The sequence below is a fragment of the Plasmodium knowlesi genome (genome assembly GCF_000006355.2).
Source record: "Plasmodium knowlesi strain H genome assembly, chromosome: 8".
Lineage (NCBI taxonomy): Eukaryota > Apicomplexa > Aconoidasida > Haemosporida > Plasmodiidae > Plasmodium > Plasmodium knowlesi.
Genome location: NC_011909.2, coordinates 906,381 through 923,504, shown reverse-complemented (window position 1 = coordinate 923,504; position 17,124 = coordinate 906,381). Strand labels below are relative to the sequence as shown.

The following is a 17,124-nucleotide window of genomic DNA, read 5'->3' as shown; positions in this document are numbered from 1 at the left end:
ACCGGAAAAAAGAGAAAAGTTGGCACCTACTCTAAATTGCTCACTGTAATTTACCTTATAAGGTACATTTCGTCGTCGTTATTGATAGCAGTATAGTTCTTCAGTGCATGAACGGGGTGAGTTCTCTTCCGCTGCACTCAATACACGCTTCTACGGGTCCCGTTCCTTTTCAACGTTCCTCTGCTCTATAATGTGCAAAATTTCTCTCGGTGAATATGCCGTGTATGTGGGAGCCTGGTTCATAGGTTTAGAGTTGCATGTTACAGGTTTCGGATTCAGAACTATGAAGGCGTCATCTGTATCCTATAATTCTGAATCTTGAACCCGGCTCCCACATACCCTGAAGCCTACTTCCACACTCTGAACCCTAAACATTAAATATGATATAATCTCTCATACAAAAAAATAAGTGTAATTTTTTTTCCCCCCCTCGGATTCCTTCCCGATGTATGTTTTACTTTTACACATTCATAACGCATGTGCCATAGTTTTAATTTTTTTTTTTTCCTTTTCCCACAGTTCGCGAGCTGTGTTGTTGTTCTACATTTAGCCTGATACATATATGGTATACTATATGTTATCATAAAAAAAAAAATTACTGGCCAACTATTTTAGAATTCTTACTCTAGTAATTATATGTTGACTGATTCTATTGCGTAATTTAAAGAAAAAAAAAATTATGTAATTTTTTTTTAGTAGAATGAAGCATATTTCCTTCCTATTAATATTATTACACTGAAGTTCACGTTACATTATGCTCATTCTATAACTAAATGTGAGTGAAATTATCAAATGAATAAATATAAAGTACTAATTAACACTTCCTCTTTTCTTTATAAATAGCGACTCCTACTAGATTCGTACATAAAATTTTACCTGTAAATATTTAACTTATCCAGTTTTTTCATCCTTCTTTAATTAATTCTAATTATTTCCTAATATATAAAGAAATACCTTATGAACATAGAAAATTACAACACTTTCTGAATAAACTGCATAAACATGATTACACCCGTAAATGTACATAAGCCATACATATTACAATCATATCTTTATAATAGTATACCAAATTTGTACATAGAAAAAATAATAGAACATTGTTGTTCTTTCCATATTAGAAGTTTTCACCTCAGAAGCAAGAAAGGAATAGTCACATATTCCGACGACTTTAAAGTGACTTTTGTATATATGTAATTACACATATATACATATACATATATACATACATATATATACATATATACATACATATATACATATGTACATACATATATACATGTATACATACATATATACATGTATACATACATATATACATGTCAAGTATGAAAAAATGTAGAACGCGAACTGTTCCTGCTGTTCCAATGGGCTACGCACTTACCAAAAAAAGAAAGGTGGACCGGAATTATGTCCCGAATTACTGTCAAGGTGGCATGGAGGAAAGAGGGTTTAGTAGAAATTTCAACCCAAATTTTAAAATATTGAAACCCATGTATATATTGCTTGTAGGCCTATTATCCTTTTCGTTACAGGTGAGAATTAAAGGGACATTTGAATAATACCCATATTACCCTGCTGCGATTATTTCCCCACTTTTCCCTATTATTATATGTTTCTCCTGCACCTGCCGTCCAGTATTGTTTAATGCATTTTTCTTTTATGTGTACGGAATCGCATCACATCATCATCATATGCCTATTATATTTACACCACATACTTATTATTCCCCTCTACATACACAAATACAGAGCAATGCACAACCACCAGGGGAGTCCTCTTCTTCATCCTGCCGTGAAAAACTGGAGATACCGTTTATTACTATGAAGGATACGGATGCTGGTGTATTAGGAGGGAGGAGTAATCTGAACAATCGATGCTATAAGGAACTGAGAAAACCTGAACATGTAAATCTTCATGAAGGTCTAAGGGATGATAATATAAAGGTAAACATAAATAATAAGAAGGGGAGTATAGGATGTATTCAGGAAAAGGAAGAGGAGCTAATGTGTCCAGAGGTAGGAAAATTAGAGGAAAACCCTCAGGCAACATTGATGAAGAACATTGAAGATATTTTAAAAAATTTAGGAAAGTACGAACCTGATTTGAAGGGAAAGATAGAAGAGATCAGGGATACCTTGAACAACTTACAATCCTCCTCCAAGCTAGGAGTACCGAATAGCGCGCAGCAACCCAGTGAATTGACTCAACCACGCCTCCCCTGTGGACAGTTGGATAGTATAGCTGCAGACACAGTTCCGGCTTGTGGCCCACGACCACCCCGCAAAGCGGGGAGAAATGTAACACCAAGTTCGATCACTTTCCCAAATGAAGGATCAGGACCAGAAGAAACCATCCCCACATCACGTGAATCCCCACCAGTGGGAACTCCAACATGCTCCCCCCGTGAGAATAGATCGGGGAAGGGGACAAGTGCTAAAGATGCAAGTGTTAAGTTAGGGGAATTAATAGGAAAATGGTCAAACTACATGGAAAAATCACAAAATTTAGTAAGTACCTTTCTTTATGTTAAAAAGGGGGCAGGTGAATGTGGAAAGTGCACAGGAATACATATATTAAGGGAGAAACGAACAGGAAATATGCGGAAGAATACATGTCCAATTATATTCTCACTTCCCTATTTATAGGAAGGAAATTGTGACAATATGAAGATTATGTTTGAGCAATTTATGGATTACATGCAGGAGAAGGATGAAGAATTAAGTGCGATATCAACGGAAACAAAAACAAAGGGTCCAGGAGTAAAGGAAGAATATGCAACTATGTGCAAATGTTTAGTACAGGGATTACCAATTACATGTAAGAAAGAAAGTAAGGACAAGAATGATCAGGTACAAGGTGATAACAGCAAAGAGTTGATATCATGTACACAGTGTATCATGTTGAACGTATCCATAAAAAATACATTCTGTGGAGAACATCAGAAGAAGGAGGATGTTGAGTACGTCTTTAAAGCAAAGGATAATACTGAAATGGAAAAATATGGGGGAAGGAAATATGAGTACACTATAGAAGATTGGAGAAATATTCAATTCAAATGGAGGGGAATGGAGAAGGAAATAACGAATTGGTTAAGGGAAAATAAAGATATTATAAAGAAGGAGAATGATAGGAAATCAAATGTACGGCGTAAATCGAAGAATAAGGAGAATAAGAAAGTACAGATAGAGTGGAATGTGGAGAAGATGAAGCAGATTCTGAAGCATGATTGGGGTAAAATAAGGGAAAGTGTAGATCAGATAGTGAAAGAAGTGGAGAGACATATTCAGACCTCTATTATTCTTGCGTATAAATTTCTTAAATCTAAACCGGATAAAGGTCGGAAGGGACAAGTAGGAACTACCGGTGAGAAACAACTTAATAGCTACAGGATTACTGTTGAAATTACTATGTATCCCAGTCCACACGTTGAGCATAATAACCAAGATGACCAAACTGAACCGCAAATAGAAATCGCTGAACCCCTCTCTTCCCCTGCCACGCCAATTCCTGAAGCCAAAGGAGGTATTGGCAATCCCCCTCGTAATAGTGTTCACGGTAATGCAACTTTAACCTAACGTCTACCTTTGGTTCTTAAATTTGAACCTCCCTGAAGTACTCCCATTACCAACATGAATAATAGTCACCTATTTGGTGTACACAAGGGGGTACACACAATACTGCCATCAGTGTACATGCTCGCGCACCCCCGAAACTACCTGTCCCCTCGATCCTCCATCTGAACCTTCCTGAAGTCTTTCCTCCCCTACTATTTTTCCTGTGCATGCTGGGGGCATCCCTAACCTGGACCGGGTTCCTACTGGCAGGTCCCCGATGCCACCTGGGGACTCCAAAATACCATGATGCATACAATTATAGTGCTTATTACACGGGGGTGTATAACACTACAGAGGGGGAAATGTTGATCCTACTTCTGATCCACATAATATTACGAAACACTGTAACTATCCCCCCTTTTTCTTTTTCTTACAGCTGGCCCCACTATTATTCCTCGTGGTTCCGCAGAACAAAATGGTGATACTGTCTCAAGTTCTGGTGGAACCGGGGAGAAGGATTCCAGAACTGCTGATTCCAACAGTGGTAACAGTGCCCTTGGAATGAAGGGTCCAGTCATTCAGAAGGTGGTCATAGAATTTTCTGGTCCCAGGAGAGATAGTCAAAGGGATACTGAGTATATCGTGGTGGATGACTGTTCTGAGAACCCTGCTCCTTCCGTTCATACCAAAAAATCTGCGCGAGGGGCCTTAAGCAGGAAAGAGCTGAGGAAACGACAAATACGGAAGTTGCGTAATAGGATGAAACTAATGCTCTATAAGGTCCTACTGAATAAAGGATTCATTATCTTCATACAATTCGTGGCGTTCACACAACTATTTCTATGTATATCTATTCCGGGGGGAATTGTATTTCCGATATGTAGTGGATCAGAAAGCGCAGTAGCTAGTGTTCTTTTGGGATCAGTTGCGAAAGCAACAGGGAAATTATGCAAGACGAAGTAGCCGTTGCGGGCTCTGAGACTAGTGAAAACCAATGAGATCCATGGTCTCAACATTAGAGTGCCATGAAGAATGACTTCGCTGAGAATATGGCACAGGGAGCAGTTGAACGATCAAGTGCAACTGTTCCTATTTTATCGACTGATGAGAGCGACGTTGCTGCAGTAGCTCAAGCATAAACAGGATCACCTGGCACAACAGCAGCAACTACATCGAATCCATGCTCTGACCAATCCAATCCAGAAAGACAGCAGAGTGAAGCTATAAGGGAATCATTGAAGCCTAAGTGGGACAAAAAGTTAGAAGAATTAAGACAAGAATGGCAGGAAAAAAATGCAGCTGCGTCCCCGCCAAGTGGGGGTCCTGGACAATCTGTCCACAATGTAACAGTTCCGGTAAGTACTTTTATTATTATATTTTTTTTAAAGAAAAAAAAAAAAAAAAAAAAAGGAAATTCGGATTACGGGTTTATGAATAAGGTTTTAGGGGTATTGGAATAAGGTTGTTGTTGGGGTGTTCGAATAAGGTTGTACGGGTGTAAGAAGTCAGATTCCGGGTTCAGGACAAAGAAGTCAGGGTGTAAGAACTTAGATTCCGGGTTTAGGAATAAGGTGTCAGGGTGCTAAAACTCAGATTCCGGGTTTAGGAGTAAGGTTGTAAGGGAGTTAGAATAAAGGTTGTAGGGGTGTCAGAAATCAGATTCCAGGTTTAGGATGAAGATTGTAGGGGTGTTGGAATAAGGTTCTAAGGGTGTTAGAATAAGGTGGTAAGGTTGTTAGAATAAGGTTGTAGGGGTATTAGAATAGGGTCTTAGGGGTATTAGAATAAGGTTGTAGGTTACAGGAATAAGGGTTGTTGCGGTGTTAGAATAATGTTGTAGGGGTGTCGGAATAAGGTTGTAGGGGTGTCGGAATAAGGTTGTAGGGGTGTTAGAATAAGGTTGTAAGGGTGTTAGAAGTCAGATTCCGGGTTTAGGACGAAGGTGTCAGGGTGTTAGAACTTAGATTCCGGTTATAGGAATGAAGGTTTTAAGGGTATTGGAATAAGGATTCCGTGTTTAGGAGGAAGGTGTTCGGGTATTAGAGTAAGGTTGTAGGGGTGTTAGAATAAGGTTGTAAGGGTGCTTGGATGAGGTTGTAGGGGTATAGGAATAAGGTTGTTGGGGTGTTGGAATTAAGGTTGTAGAGGTGCTGGAATAAGGTTGTAGGGGTATAGGAATAATGGTTTTATGGTATAGGAAGAAGGTTGTAAGGGTGTTAGAATAAGTTTGTAAGGGTATTAGAATAAGGTTGTGGGGGTCTCCGAATAAGGTTGTAGGGGTATAAGAAGAAGGTTGTAGGGGTGTTAGAATAACGTTGTAGGGGTGCTGAAAAAAGTTGTGGGGATATTGGAATCATGTTCAAGGTATAGGAGTAAGGTTTTAGGGGTATTGGAATAAGGTTGAGGGGTTAGCTTTAGTTGAATAAAGGGGGGAGGGAAAGAACTCCTCGCAGACAGGGACCGTATACTACTCAGAACTTCCCGATGAATGCCGTAGGCATTCGGCTTGAGGGAAAAACTCCTGGCAGACAAAAACCGGATACTACACACTAACCTACTACACAACCAACCTACCACCACAAGACTGAGGAATAGAAAATAAAATAAAATAAATGTGTAAAAAGAACATTTCACAATCTTCTTAACAAAAATATCCTCTCATTTTTCTTTTTTTTTTTCTTTTTTTTTTGTTAGTATTTTGGTCCTCTTGGTAAAGGAGGACCACGTTTCAGAAGATCTCCTGCTGAAATTCCTGGTCCATCCGTACAGGAACAACTCCTCGATCATGTGCAGCAAGATAGTTCACATGAATATCGATTGGTGAAGGAGCGAAAACCTCGTTCTGCTCCAACGAGAACGAAACGTTCTGGTGGTGTGAATCGTCGAACGATTATTGAAATTCATTTTGAAGTGTTGGATGAATGTCAAAAAGGCGACACACAATTGAACCAGAAGGATATTCTGGAACTCTTGGTTCAAGAGTTCATGGGATCCGAATTAATGGGAGAAGAACAGGTTCCTAAGGAAGAAGTTCTTATGGAAGGGGTTCCTATGGAACTTGTTCCTATGGAAGAGGTTCCAAGTTTAGGTTCCGGGTTAATGGTTTAGGGTTCATGGTCTCAGGTTCACAGTTTAGGGTTCACAGTTTAGGATTCACAGTTTAGGGTTCACAGTTTAGGATTCACAGTTTTAGGGTTCACAGTTTAGGGTTGAGGGTTTAGTGTTAATGGTTCCGGGTTTAAGGTTCACAGTTTAGGGTTTAGGGTTTAGGGTTTAGGGTTTCGGGTTTCGGGTTTAGGGTTTCGGGTTTCGGGTTTAGGGTTTCGGGTTTAGGGTTCATGGGTTTAGGGTTCATGGGTTTAGGGTTTAGGGTTTAGGTTTGACGGTTTAGATTTTATGGTTTGAGCGTTCAGAGTTTAGTGTTCACAGTTTAGGGTTTATTGTTTAAGATGAAGGATATTGGTTTCACACCCTTTTTGTCCTCTTTTTCCTTTTTATTTTTTATTTGTTCTTGAAGAAAAAAAAAAGAAGAAGATTTTTTCTTCCACATTTATTTTTTTATTTTGTTTGTAACTTTATTTTTTTTTTTTTTGGTGAACATAAAAAAAATGTTTATTGAATTCTTTTTTTTTGGTTAGAAATTTTTTGTCTTAATAATTTTTTATAATTTTAATAATTCATATTTCCCCTCTGTTTTAAAGTTCTAATTATGGGCATTTGAGAAATTTTCCAAATTGAACCCTGCTATAAAGAATACGTGCTTCTAATTTTTTCCCCATAACATAAAATATACAAACTCCTCCTTTTCCATCTTTTTTTTTTTTTTTTCCCCGCAATATATAAATAAGACGTTTCTTGCCCGTCTTATATAATAAATAAAATATATAATAACAGTTAGAATAATTAAGCAGAAAATAGGATTTTTTTCCCCGACTCCCCCCCCAAAAGGTCCTAAAATTCATAGGGGAAAACAGTCCACACCTGTCCATCCGTTTCCGAAGCAATAGAGAATTTACATATAAGCAAAAAAAAAAAAAAAAAAAGAGAACAAAACAATGCGATATTATTAATTACTTACCCTTTGTGCTTCCCTTACCTATTTTGTCCCCTTCCCCAATATACGCAAAATGGCCCTACACCACTTACGTACAACATTCCAAGGTGTGAGAACAACGCGAAAAGAAAAGCATACACGGAAACAACGTTGCTCCTCTTTGAAGAGGCATTGTGAGGTGGTGACCGCCAAGATGCGCACATTTTTCATGCGCTGCACTCCTCTCCTCATTCCTTCTTCTCGCTTTTCAAATGTAGAATTTTCCGTCTCGTCGACTTTACTAACGACCTTTCAAAAAGCAACTTTGCATAAAACCGCCATGCATAAACCCACTCCACATACAATCATTCATCATAAAATCATTCATCATAAAATCGTTCATCATAGAATCATCCACCATAAAATCATCCACCATAAAATCATCCACCATAAAATCATCCACCATAAAATCATCCACCAAAAACGATCCTGGATTCATTCTACCTTCCTTCACCCTGTGTTCTATTTCCCCCCACACAATTTGCTCCTTGTCCCCGTATATGGGGAACACATGGTCCGTGCTTTTCCCCGTCTCCCTCTTGTGTACGCTTGTTCGCATTTGACGCGCCCCCGTGTGGGGTCCATATGATTTATATGCACCGCGCCCAGCATAGAGTGTGATGCTTATCACAAAGTTGCCTCAGCTCCATGATATGCCCCCCCCCCTTTTTACACGTTTCCTCTTTTTCCTTCTGTGTATAGTCGCCAACTTTTGTGAGCTTATACACAATGCTTTTCCCTCCCCCATCATCCCCCCCCACACAGCTGCTACGTGCTTCCTGCATAGCACGTCCAACAAATGTATAGGTGTACATTTGGAATGTACATTTCACCACTCGTCGTACCTGCCGCATTCCTCATTTCCCCAAGAAAAAAAAAAAAAAAAAATGAAAGAAAAAATGAAAGAAAAAATGAAAGAAAAAATGAATGAAAGAAAATGGAAGAAAAAAAAAAAAAAAAAAAACGGCAGAGCACCCCTACAGACATATGGAAGAGATAGGGAAAGTTGTACATCTAGCTACATTCGCTGTTCACAATTCGAAAACGTCTCAACCCTCGCAGGATTATATGTATATAATAATATCATCTGCTCTACCTGCGTGCGTAAAAAATATGCCCCTGTGGTCATCCCCCCAAGTAGCCTTTCATGTGTTCACACCATGCAAAGCGCCAGAACACGCCAAACGCACAGAAGTCGAACAGCACAAAAAAAAAAAAAAATAAAAATAAAGAAATAAAATAAAAAAAGAAAAAAGAAAGAAAAAAGTAAATAATAAGTATATGCTTACATTTATATATTTTCCTTTTTTTTTTTTTCTTTTTATATATATATATATATATATGCTTGTATATGTACCATACACAACCCTGCCCTGAACGGAATCAACCGAATCCATCCTGTATGCCTCCAATCCTATCGATGAAACACCTTCCGCGTTTTATCCATCCACATCTTCCGTATTCGGCCTCCTACACACAATGAAGTGCTTCTTGATAGTAGATGCTCAGAACGACTTCCTCCCTACGGGGTCGTTCAACTCCCGGGACGATTACATGGACACCCTGAACAAAATTAACGCCATAAGACTAAGGCTACACAACTGCACGGAAAAGGATCTACTGAAATTGAGCAACTGCAAGCACTTGATGAAGTACCAACCGGATAAGTTGCTAAAGGAAAATATCGTCCAGTATCACCAGTGCAACAATGATATTGATGATGACGAAAGGGAAGGGGACATCCTTATCTTTCCAACGGACCATAGGGTGATGACCTGTTTATCCAATCGATTGAGCGCCTCAAACATTTGCAGTGATTTGCATAAGCAAACTGCACAGGGCACAGCGAACGGCGTGGAGCGCATACCTAATAACAATAATAACGGTTTCTCCCACACGAAGGAAGGCACATCACACAACGGCACGCATATGCATAATCACCACCCTGATGAAAGTCACCAGAAAAATGTGGAGACAAACGATGTGGAGACAAACAACCTGGCACGAAGAAATAGAAGCAAAGAAAGCACCAACTCAGAAAATGCAAAATTTGCGCTGAACATATTATCGGTTGATTACCACCCGCCCTGTCATATTTCCTTTGCGGAAACTCATAGGATTTTGTTTGAGCAGATAAAAAGGAACAAAGGCACCAAAAACAGTAGCGCGGAGATAAATATAGATCGGGTAACCGAATTATCGTCCCACGCCCAAGTCAATAGTTCAGTAGCCTCTGAGGAGGAAGCGGAAGGCGCGCACGCTGAGGAGGCTGAATGCGATGACGAAGGCACGCCTTCCCTTGATCATACTAATGAAGCTGATGGAGGAGAGGTCCAAGAACCTCCACAGGCAGACCTCCTCCAATCTGCTTTCCTAAAAAAAAATAAAATTTTCAATCTAACCGATGTGATGAAGAACATACAAAAAATCAAGTCCACCAGGTACATCTACAAAAATGTTAATTCCGTTAGTGATATAAAAGAATACAGCAAGCTAAACTTTCTAAATGAGTGGATAGATGTGTGGCCAATCCACTGTGTCCGGAACACCCCTGGGTGCAAAGTACACCCGAATCTTATTAGACACATCAACGACATTGTTATTAAGAAGGCCGACACAGAAAACCACGATAGTCACACTATTTTCGAAAATAGTGAGATAAACCAGAAGATTTTAAATCTTCTGAAAAAGCAGAACATAAAGTCAGTCTACATCTGCGGGTTCATATTTGAATATTGCGTAAAGGAAACTGCTTTGTCTTTTTTTAATTTGGGGTTTGACACCTACATCGTGGAGGACGCAACGGCATACTTGTTTGGACGCGAGGAAGATAAGGATAATTTGAAGAAGAAGGGTATCAAGTTTGTCAATTCCTCCACCATGTTCGCTTAATGTTCGTGGGGGGTAATTTGGAATGAAAAGGAGGAACAGCAATAGTATAGCAGTAACACAGGAGGTGCCTACACCTACCATGGTATTTACCCCATCAGAATGTCTTTGCGGCGTAGTTAAGAAGTTACGTAGTCGCAGTATCCAATTATACCATTTGAAAATCGGAATTAAGAGAAAAAGAAAAAAATAATAAATAATATAATGTTACTAAAAAAAAAAAAAAAAATAGTGAGAATTCTATTCGACGCAAGGGAGTAAGGAATGAGAAAAAGGATTGGTTAAACGGCAGGACGACGAATGCACAAGACGGAGGAAAGTTCTGTCCAACTCACTTCCCTGACGGGTCATCCCTCAGCTGTGCTTAAAATTTGTTAAACTGATCTCGGTCGAATTTGAGAGCTCGCCGCTTCCACGCCCACAAAATGAAATTCTCATTGTGGGTCAAATATCTCTTATTGTTTTCTAGCTTAGCCTAAAGGAAAAAAAAAAAAAAAAAAAAATGCACACCGGCAGAGTACGGATGTGCTTGTCTAGCAGTACATGGCAACATGTAGCAGCGCAACTGCAGCTGCGTAGTAATTCACGGGGGAAATCTTGCGGATGATTCTCCCCACGTGTACCGATGCACCGGTGCAAATTTGCATACATATATGGACAGATACACACATTAACAATGTTGTAACTTCCGAAAATAAACATAAAGCACGTTTTTTTCTTTTCTTTCTTTCTTTCTTTCTTTTTTTTTTTTTTTTTTTTTTTTGGTGTTTGTCTCTTCATTCCGTACCTTGACACACTTATCCTGAATCAGATTGTTTATTAAATTAAAATATGTCCTTTTTACCTTTTTCGTGGACTTAAAAAAAAAAAAAAAAGAAAAAAAAATGAACAATATGTATATGTGGGTGTGCCCATATGTCACTGCGATTGTGTTTGCGCACTTTGCGTAAACGTCGGGGGAGATGGCGGGCACGCATGGTCATTCACCCCTGCACTTGGACACGGGAATGTATATATGCACAAGTGTGTACCCCTTGAGCTGCTTACATTAATCACGATGTGCTCAAACTTTTTTAAATACCTATAAAAAAAAATTAAGAGAACAAAATGGATGAAGCGTCCAAGTCCAGATGGAGGACGGCCCAAATGCATGCGTAAAAGAAGGGATAAGCTTCAGGACGAAGTGCAGGAATGATGCGCGCGAACGACGTTTCTCTCTCGCAGGTGAACAACTATATCTCCTTACCACGCCAAAACCTCCGCGTCTGTGCATTTTGCCTTCTTTATATGCGAAATGTAGTAACAAGTAAAGAAAGCAAAGTGGACATACTTCTCATACTCCAGGGTGTAATTTTTATCCTGTGTTTTTTTTTTTTTTTTTTTGGGGGGTTGGGGAGGGGGGGTGAAGTGACAAATGTGATATTCGAATGAGTAGTATAAACAAATGGGAAAAACGTAAAAGGCCATTACACTGCGGTTACACTGTAGTTACGCGGAGCCTACGCACTGCGCGCATAGGCTCGTGCTCCCTTTATAGCACGCCCGCATCCACTTCCTGCGGTCTACCTCTATGAGGGAATTCTTCGAGTACCCACTGTGTGTGTACTCATTCCCGTCGAAGGCTATGTCAACATTCATCTTCTTGTGGAACAGAAAAGGAAGAAATGAAAAAATCACTATCGGCAGAAAGCACTTACTTGTGCATGGGTATCTAACGCTTATGTGCCCATGAAGCATTCGCAGAAATTACGCATATAGCGATGCACACATATGTACGTGCACGTAAAATTGCGCGCGTGTATCATCCCTGTAAAAGGGGGGGAAATCTTTCGCTCAGCTGGAAAAGGCGAACTTCGCAAGTTGGCGCGCGAGGTGTGATGCGATGGATGCGACGGGACACGCTTTATTCACTCGGCCTGTTCACTCCTTTTTCTGCCCTCCTTTTCACTCCCTTCACTCCACCTTGGGCGCGCCGTTTCGATCCTTCTTCCCAAACGTCAAGACATTTCTCTCCTTTTTTTTTTTTCTGTTCCTCCTATTTTTTTTCCGTATTCGCTGTTCAACGATATAAAAAAAATAATACAAGTGCAGAAAGGCGTGCACACTCTTCTGGTACATCTTCTTTACACACAAGGTGGTCAAAGAGTACAGTTTCCCGGCGAACATTTTCCCGCAGTTGCTCTAGCGCTTGTGCCACTGCAAAAGTTGCGCTGGCTCGCATCGATTGCACTCGCTTCTGCTCCTTAGCGCCACTAAACGCGCCTTTATACGTTGCGCGCACTTGTTGTTGCTTGTATTTTACCCCCCTTTTTGCTAGTGCTTTGCCCCTCTGCGCGCACCTTTCTATCCCGACGGATGAAAGATTGGTCAGCAGGTTCGCTGATTGGTCAGCGGGTTGGCAAATCCGTGCACACCCTAATATATTCCTTTCACGTCCTATCACTCCTACCACCTTCTACCCTCGCTTGACCCTGCTTCGCGATTCCACTCTGTGTATTCTGTGGCCATGCCTCTCTAGCAGCCACGTGACTTCACTTCCCGTAGTGTTTGGGTACTGCGATTACCCCTCTTTTGCACATTCGAACTGGTCCCACGTGAAATTCACTCCTTTGGCATATATCTACTGTACAAGCCTAAACTTCTATGTAGCGCATCGACAGAGTATACCATACCACGGTAAATGTACATTGGTCCATCGGTGACTTGTACTTAATCATTCGTCGTGCCGCTTTGTATGTACTTTATATATGCATGCATGGTTATCTATTTTTAATTTTTTTTTTTTTTCCTCGCCGTGCTACTGCCAAAGGAGTACTTAAAGATACTCCAGCCTACGCATGACGCTCCAAACGTGATATGCGTACCTTTCCACTCACTGCGGAAAAATAAATGGGGCGAATTTCACATTGATATAATTCTTCATAAACGCATTTTTACAATTCTACCTGTATGGCATACATACTTTTTTGATCAGGTCCCACCACAACTTGGACTTGTTAAGCATGATCGTCCCATTTTTCGTGTCATTACGAGGGAAGAAAGTGTCCATTTTTTTTTTTTTTTTTTTTTTTTTTTTTTTTGCCTTTCTGAGAACCATCACTACACCTTCCTGACGTTACGCGAACCTCTTAGCTACTTCTCGCCTGCCCCTCAACTTTGGATTGCCCTAACACAAGTGAAGCGTTCTTTATAAACAGGGAAAAAATGCCGAAAGCCCAAGTGGACGATGATAATAGGGGTAGCACATGTAAGTACCTATATTGTAGTGATGGGCATTGCTTACCATCGGGCGCGCTCCTTCAAGGAAAAAACAAAGCAAAACAATAAAGTTAACGAAGCAGCTTATCCAATCCGCGTGACAATCTAACATTTACGCTAGGACAGAATATCGCGCAAACTTCCCCCGTCTTGGCATTATCCACCACACATGCTTCCCCTCGTCCCTCCTACAGACCTCGTCACCAACCTGTACAGCGAACAAGAGCTGAAAAAAGTTGCGCAGGACTACATAAGCGAAGTATGAGCGAAAAGTTATTCCCCCCAAAAAAAGTGCAAAAATATATGACCATCAACTGAGTGCCTCATTAATATGTGCATAGAAAAAATGTCTTTGTAGTAAAGGAGATGGAGGAAATCATCCCTTTGGCGCCCCCCTCCACATATCGACACGTGCATTTGCATACCCCACGTTAATCAATACTCATTTATATTCACCTCGCCACCTGTTCTTTTTCTCCTTCAAGAAAATAAGGGACCAAAATTTTTCAGAGAATATCCAGTACTCTAACATTCGAATTTTTCTAAGTTTGCTTCTCATATCGATTGGTAATGGAACAGTCAATCACTTTATTCCAACTGCGTTTTCTTCACAATGTTCATCTGCACATGTCTTTGCATTATTTCTCCTAGCCCTTCTCATCATACATGGGCTGGTTATTCTATGTTTATTTTTACACCAATCAAAACTGGTTTTTTTGCTTAACATTCCTCATCATAATTTCTCTCCACAGGATCCTACTGCACCATCTTCGTGCAGTACAAAAAGGAACCGTTGCTTATGATAAAATTGCTCGTAAGTAACACTCACAATGGAACAACATCACAAGGATCTCCCATCTGTGCGTTCTGTCTTCCATATAATCATACATATTGACGTAGAAACATGTACACATTCCTTTCCCCACCTCCCCTCCTTTGTTCAATTTACAGATCGCCTTCTTCATCGTCTCGACAATTCTCTTCTTTTGGGAGATTGTCTTTTTCGAAGACATCTTCATGATTTTGAGGACCAACAATGTGGGCAAAATTACCTTAAAAAAAGAAAAAAGAAAAACGCAAAATGAACATTCGTGTTGTTTCGCATGTTCCAAAAAAGCAATTTCTTTTTTTCCCTTTTTTTTTATTTCCACCCAGGGCGGAGTTGTGAAGCTGTTCTTCGAGCTGGACATCCAGAAGAGCGCCCTCGTATTAAGTCAGCCATGAAAAAGTGGAACAAGCAAAAGTTCAAATAACGTCTGAACTGTTCACGTACAAATGGCACATGAAATTATTTACAGAAAAAAGAAAAATATATATATATATATATTTCTTGTCTTCTCCCCACCCCTCAGCCTACAAGATGAATAAACAAAAGCATAGCACATCGTTTGAGCTTCGCAAGCTGTTCAACGAAGATGGGTAATTTCTTTTACATCCCCCTCAAATGCCACACCATGGAAAACATGCAAGTGTGCACCTATTCGTCATTCCCCAAACGTACACACCCGACCTTTGTAACTGTTTCTATATTCCCTGCAGATTCCTCGTCCAGAATTACGCAGACGCCATGTTGAAGCAGTTCATTTCAAATCACGGGAAGATTTTCAAACTCTGTGATAATAAGAAAAAGGCCTGACGTGTACCAACTGATGGGACAGTGCAGCTCATGAATTAGTTGTCCAAAGGGAACAGATTCCAATGCGGGCCTGCTTATCCTTCCACCCCCACGGAAGAGTGACACCAACGAGACGCATGTGCGGGTGCCACCGTAGGAACTCACCAACCTCTTGAACAGAGGAGTAGTGGGGAAGATATAACTTCTATTGATATTGCTAATACGGTTACTATTATTATTTTCTTTTTTCCTTTTTTGCATCCCAACCCAGATGGGAAGTGCGGAGTCCGTGGCCCCCAAACGGGGGTTAATCCAACGATTTCTTTATTGGTACACCATGCGTCGGTGGCAACTGTTGCGAACTCACCACAACACTTACCGCGTACTTATTTATGCTGTTTGTCAAAATATACATTTTTTTTTTTTTTTTTTTTTTTTTTTAAATCGAATTCTTCATTATCCCTCTTACGAGCATACCTCGGGAGGATGCTCAAAGAAGTATACCCACATGCGAAAGCGAGTTCCTCCAAACGTCGCACAATCAGCGGCTGCTGTGTGAGGCATTTTAATTATGATAAACCGGTGGTACACTTATGCAACGGAGGGGAGGGTTCACACAACGATGATAACATCCTACCGAGTTATTACCATTTAGAATTTTGTTTTTGCTTTCCAGCTCGTTCGTAGTTTACAAGAGGTGATTTTTCCTTTCAGAGTATCAAGTTCCACATACTGAATAATGAATACACTTATTAGTAAATTGTGTTTGTCTCTCTCTTTTAAAGTACCATTTAGGATGAAGGAAAAAAAAAAAAAAAAAAAAAAAAAAAAAAGACAACAGATTGGCTAATTGGCTAATAAGACGAACGTAGGCTTTGTGAGAATTGTTTTAACAAATGTCCAGTTATTTCGCATCCCACGTTCCATCCATTTGGGTGAACTTCCTTTTTGAGAACCCTATGAGCGTCATCGACTTATATGCTTTAACCCTCCAGACAGGGCCAACATGTTTTGACCTCATTACATTGGCCAAACTGCGCCCTCCGCATTGGCGCAACTCTGTTATTCTATTAATAATGATTTCATATATGTATGTTTATGTTTATCTGTATGTATGTGGGGACCTATCCAATATTGACAGATGCCTTCCCCCTTTGGACGATTGTCCAAACGGAAAGACCAACTAAGCTGAAAATCTTACCGCAGATGGTGCGCCCTCGCCGAATGTACATACATAAATACACATGATACTCGCATAAGGAGTGATCAAAAATATATGCCTGTATAATACACCACTTTGTGGGAGCCTCCCCGTGGAGTGGCGTAATGACGTGATCCTCCTTTCATGAACCCCCCCCTCGACGTGGCAAGTTTAACATACCATCAGGGGGGCACATTTGTATGTACATGAGCTGGGATGTATGTACATATATATCTGTCCGTGTATATAACGTACCTATATACACGTACGTATACACCTCCCCACTTCAGTTTTTTTTCCAGCGAACCTACATCCCTATAACGTTACACCTGTATTCGCGGGCATACATCATTCGGAAATATTTTTAAAGGGTCGCAGAGGTTCAAAGAAGCCGCTCATGTTTAATTTTTTTTTTTTTTTTTTTTCATTACGTTATATCCAAAGTAGCGTGAATTATCCTCTTATGCTCTGACATGTGCCATCATATTAGATGAGTGGGGGGTGGCTTTTCATA

At 40.1% G+C, this 17,124-nt stretch overlaps 5 protein-coding genes across 5 annotated transcripts; 4 read left to right on the top strand and 1 right to left on the bottom strand.

Moving 5' to 3' along the window:
* Positions 1-1,316: 1,316 nt before the first annotated feature.
* On the top strand, positions 1,317-4,517 carry PKNH_0820500 (uncharacterized protein; the record flags this gene model as incomplete). The annotated part of the gene is made up of 4 exons (XM_002258810.2): positions 1,317-1,532; positions 1,749-2,507; positions 2,646-3,555; positions 3,991-4,517. The coding sequence occupies 4 exons, from the start codon at positions 1,317-1,319 to the stop codon at positions 4,515-4,517; spliced, it is 2,412 nt and encodes an 803-aa protein (XP_002258846.2).
* Positions 4,518-6,248: 1,731 nt separating this feature from the next.
* Positions 6,249-6,662, top strand: PKNH_0820400 (SICAvar, type I (fragment); the record flags this gene model as incomplete). Its single annotated transcript, XM_002258809.1, has 1 exon — positions 6,249-6,662. A coding segment is annotated over one exon (414 nt), but the record flags the coding sequence as incomplete, so codon positions are not given.
* A 2,464-nt stretch (positions 6,663-9,126) lies between these two features.
* PKNH_0820300 (nicotinamidase, putative) lies at positions 9,127-10,539 on the top strand (the record flags this gene model as incomplete). Its single annotated transcript, XM_002258808.1, has 1 exon — positions 9,127-10,539. The coding sequence occupies one exon, from the start codon at positions 9,127-9,129 to the stop codon at positions 10,537-10,539; it is 1,413 nt and encodes a 470-aa protein (XP_002258844.1).
* Positions 10,540-10,900: 361 nt separating this feature from the next.
* On the bottom strand, positions 10,901-12,273 carry PKNH_0820200 (conserved protein, unknown function; the record flags this gene model as incomplete). Its single annotated transcript, XM_002258807.1, has 5 exons — positions 10,901-11,011; positions 11,324-11,392; positions 11,584-11,617; positions 11,783-11,895; positions 12,103-12,273. The coding sequence occupies 5 exons, from the start codon at positions 12,271-12,273 to the stop codon at positions 10,901-10,903; spliced, it is 498 nt and encodes a 165-aa protein (XP_002258843.1).
* A 1,467-nt stretch (positions 12,274-13,740) lies between these two features.
* PKNH_0820100 (signal peptidase complex subunit 2, putative) lies at positions 13,741-15,430 on the top strand (the record flags this gene model as incomplete). The annotated part of the gene is made up of 8 exons (XM_002258806.1): positions 13,741-13,783; positions 13,989-14,053; positions 14,280-14,361; positions 14,547-14,608; positions 14,746-14,832; positions 14,950-15,007; positions 15,147-15,213; positions 15,334-15,430. 8 exons carry the CDS (start codon positions 13,741-13,743, stop codon positions 15,428-15,430), a joined length of 561 nt encoding a protein of 186 aa, XP_002258842.1.
* Positions 15,431-17,124: the final 1,694 nt, after the last annotated feature.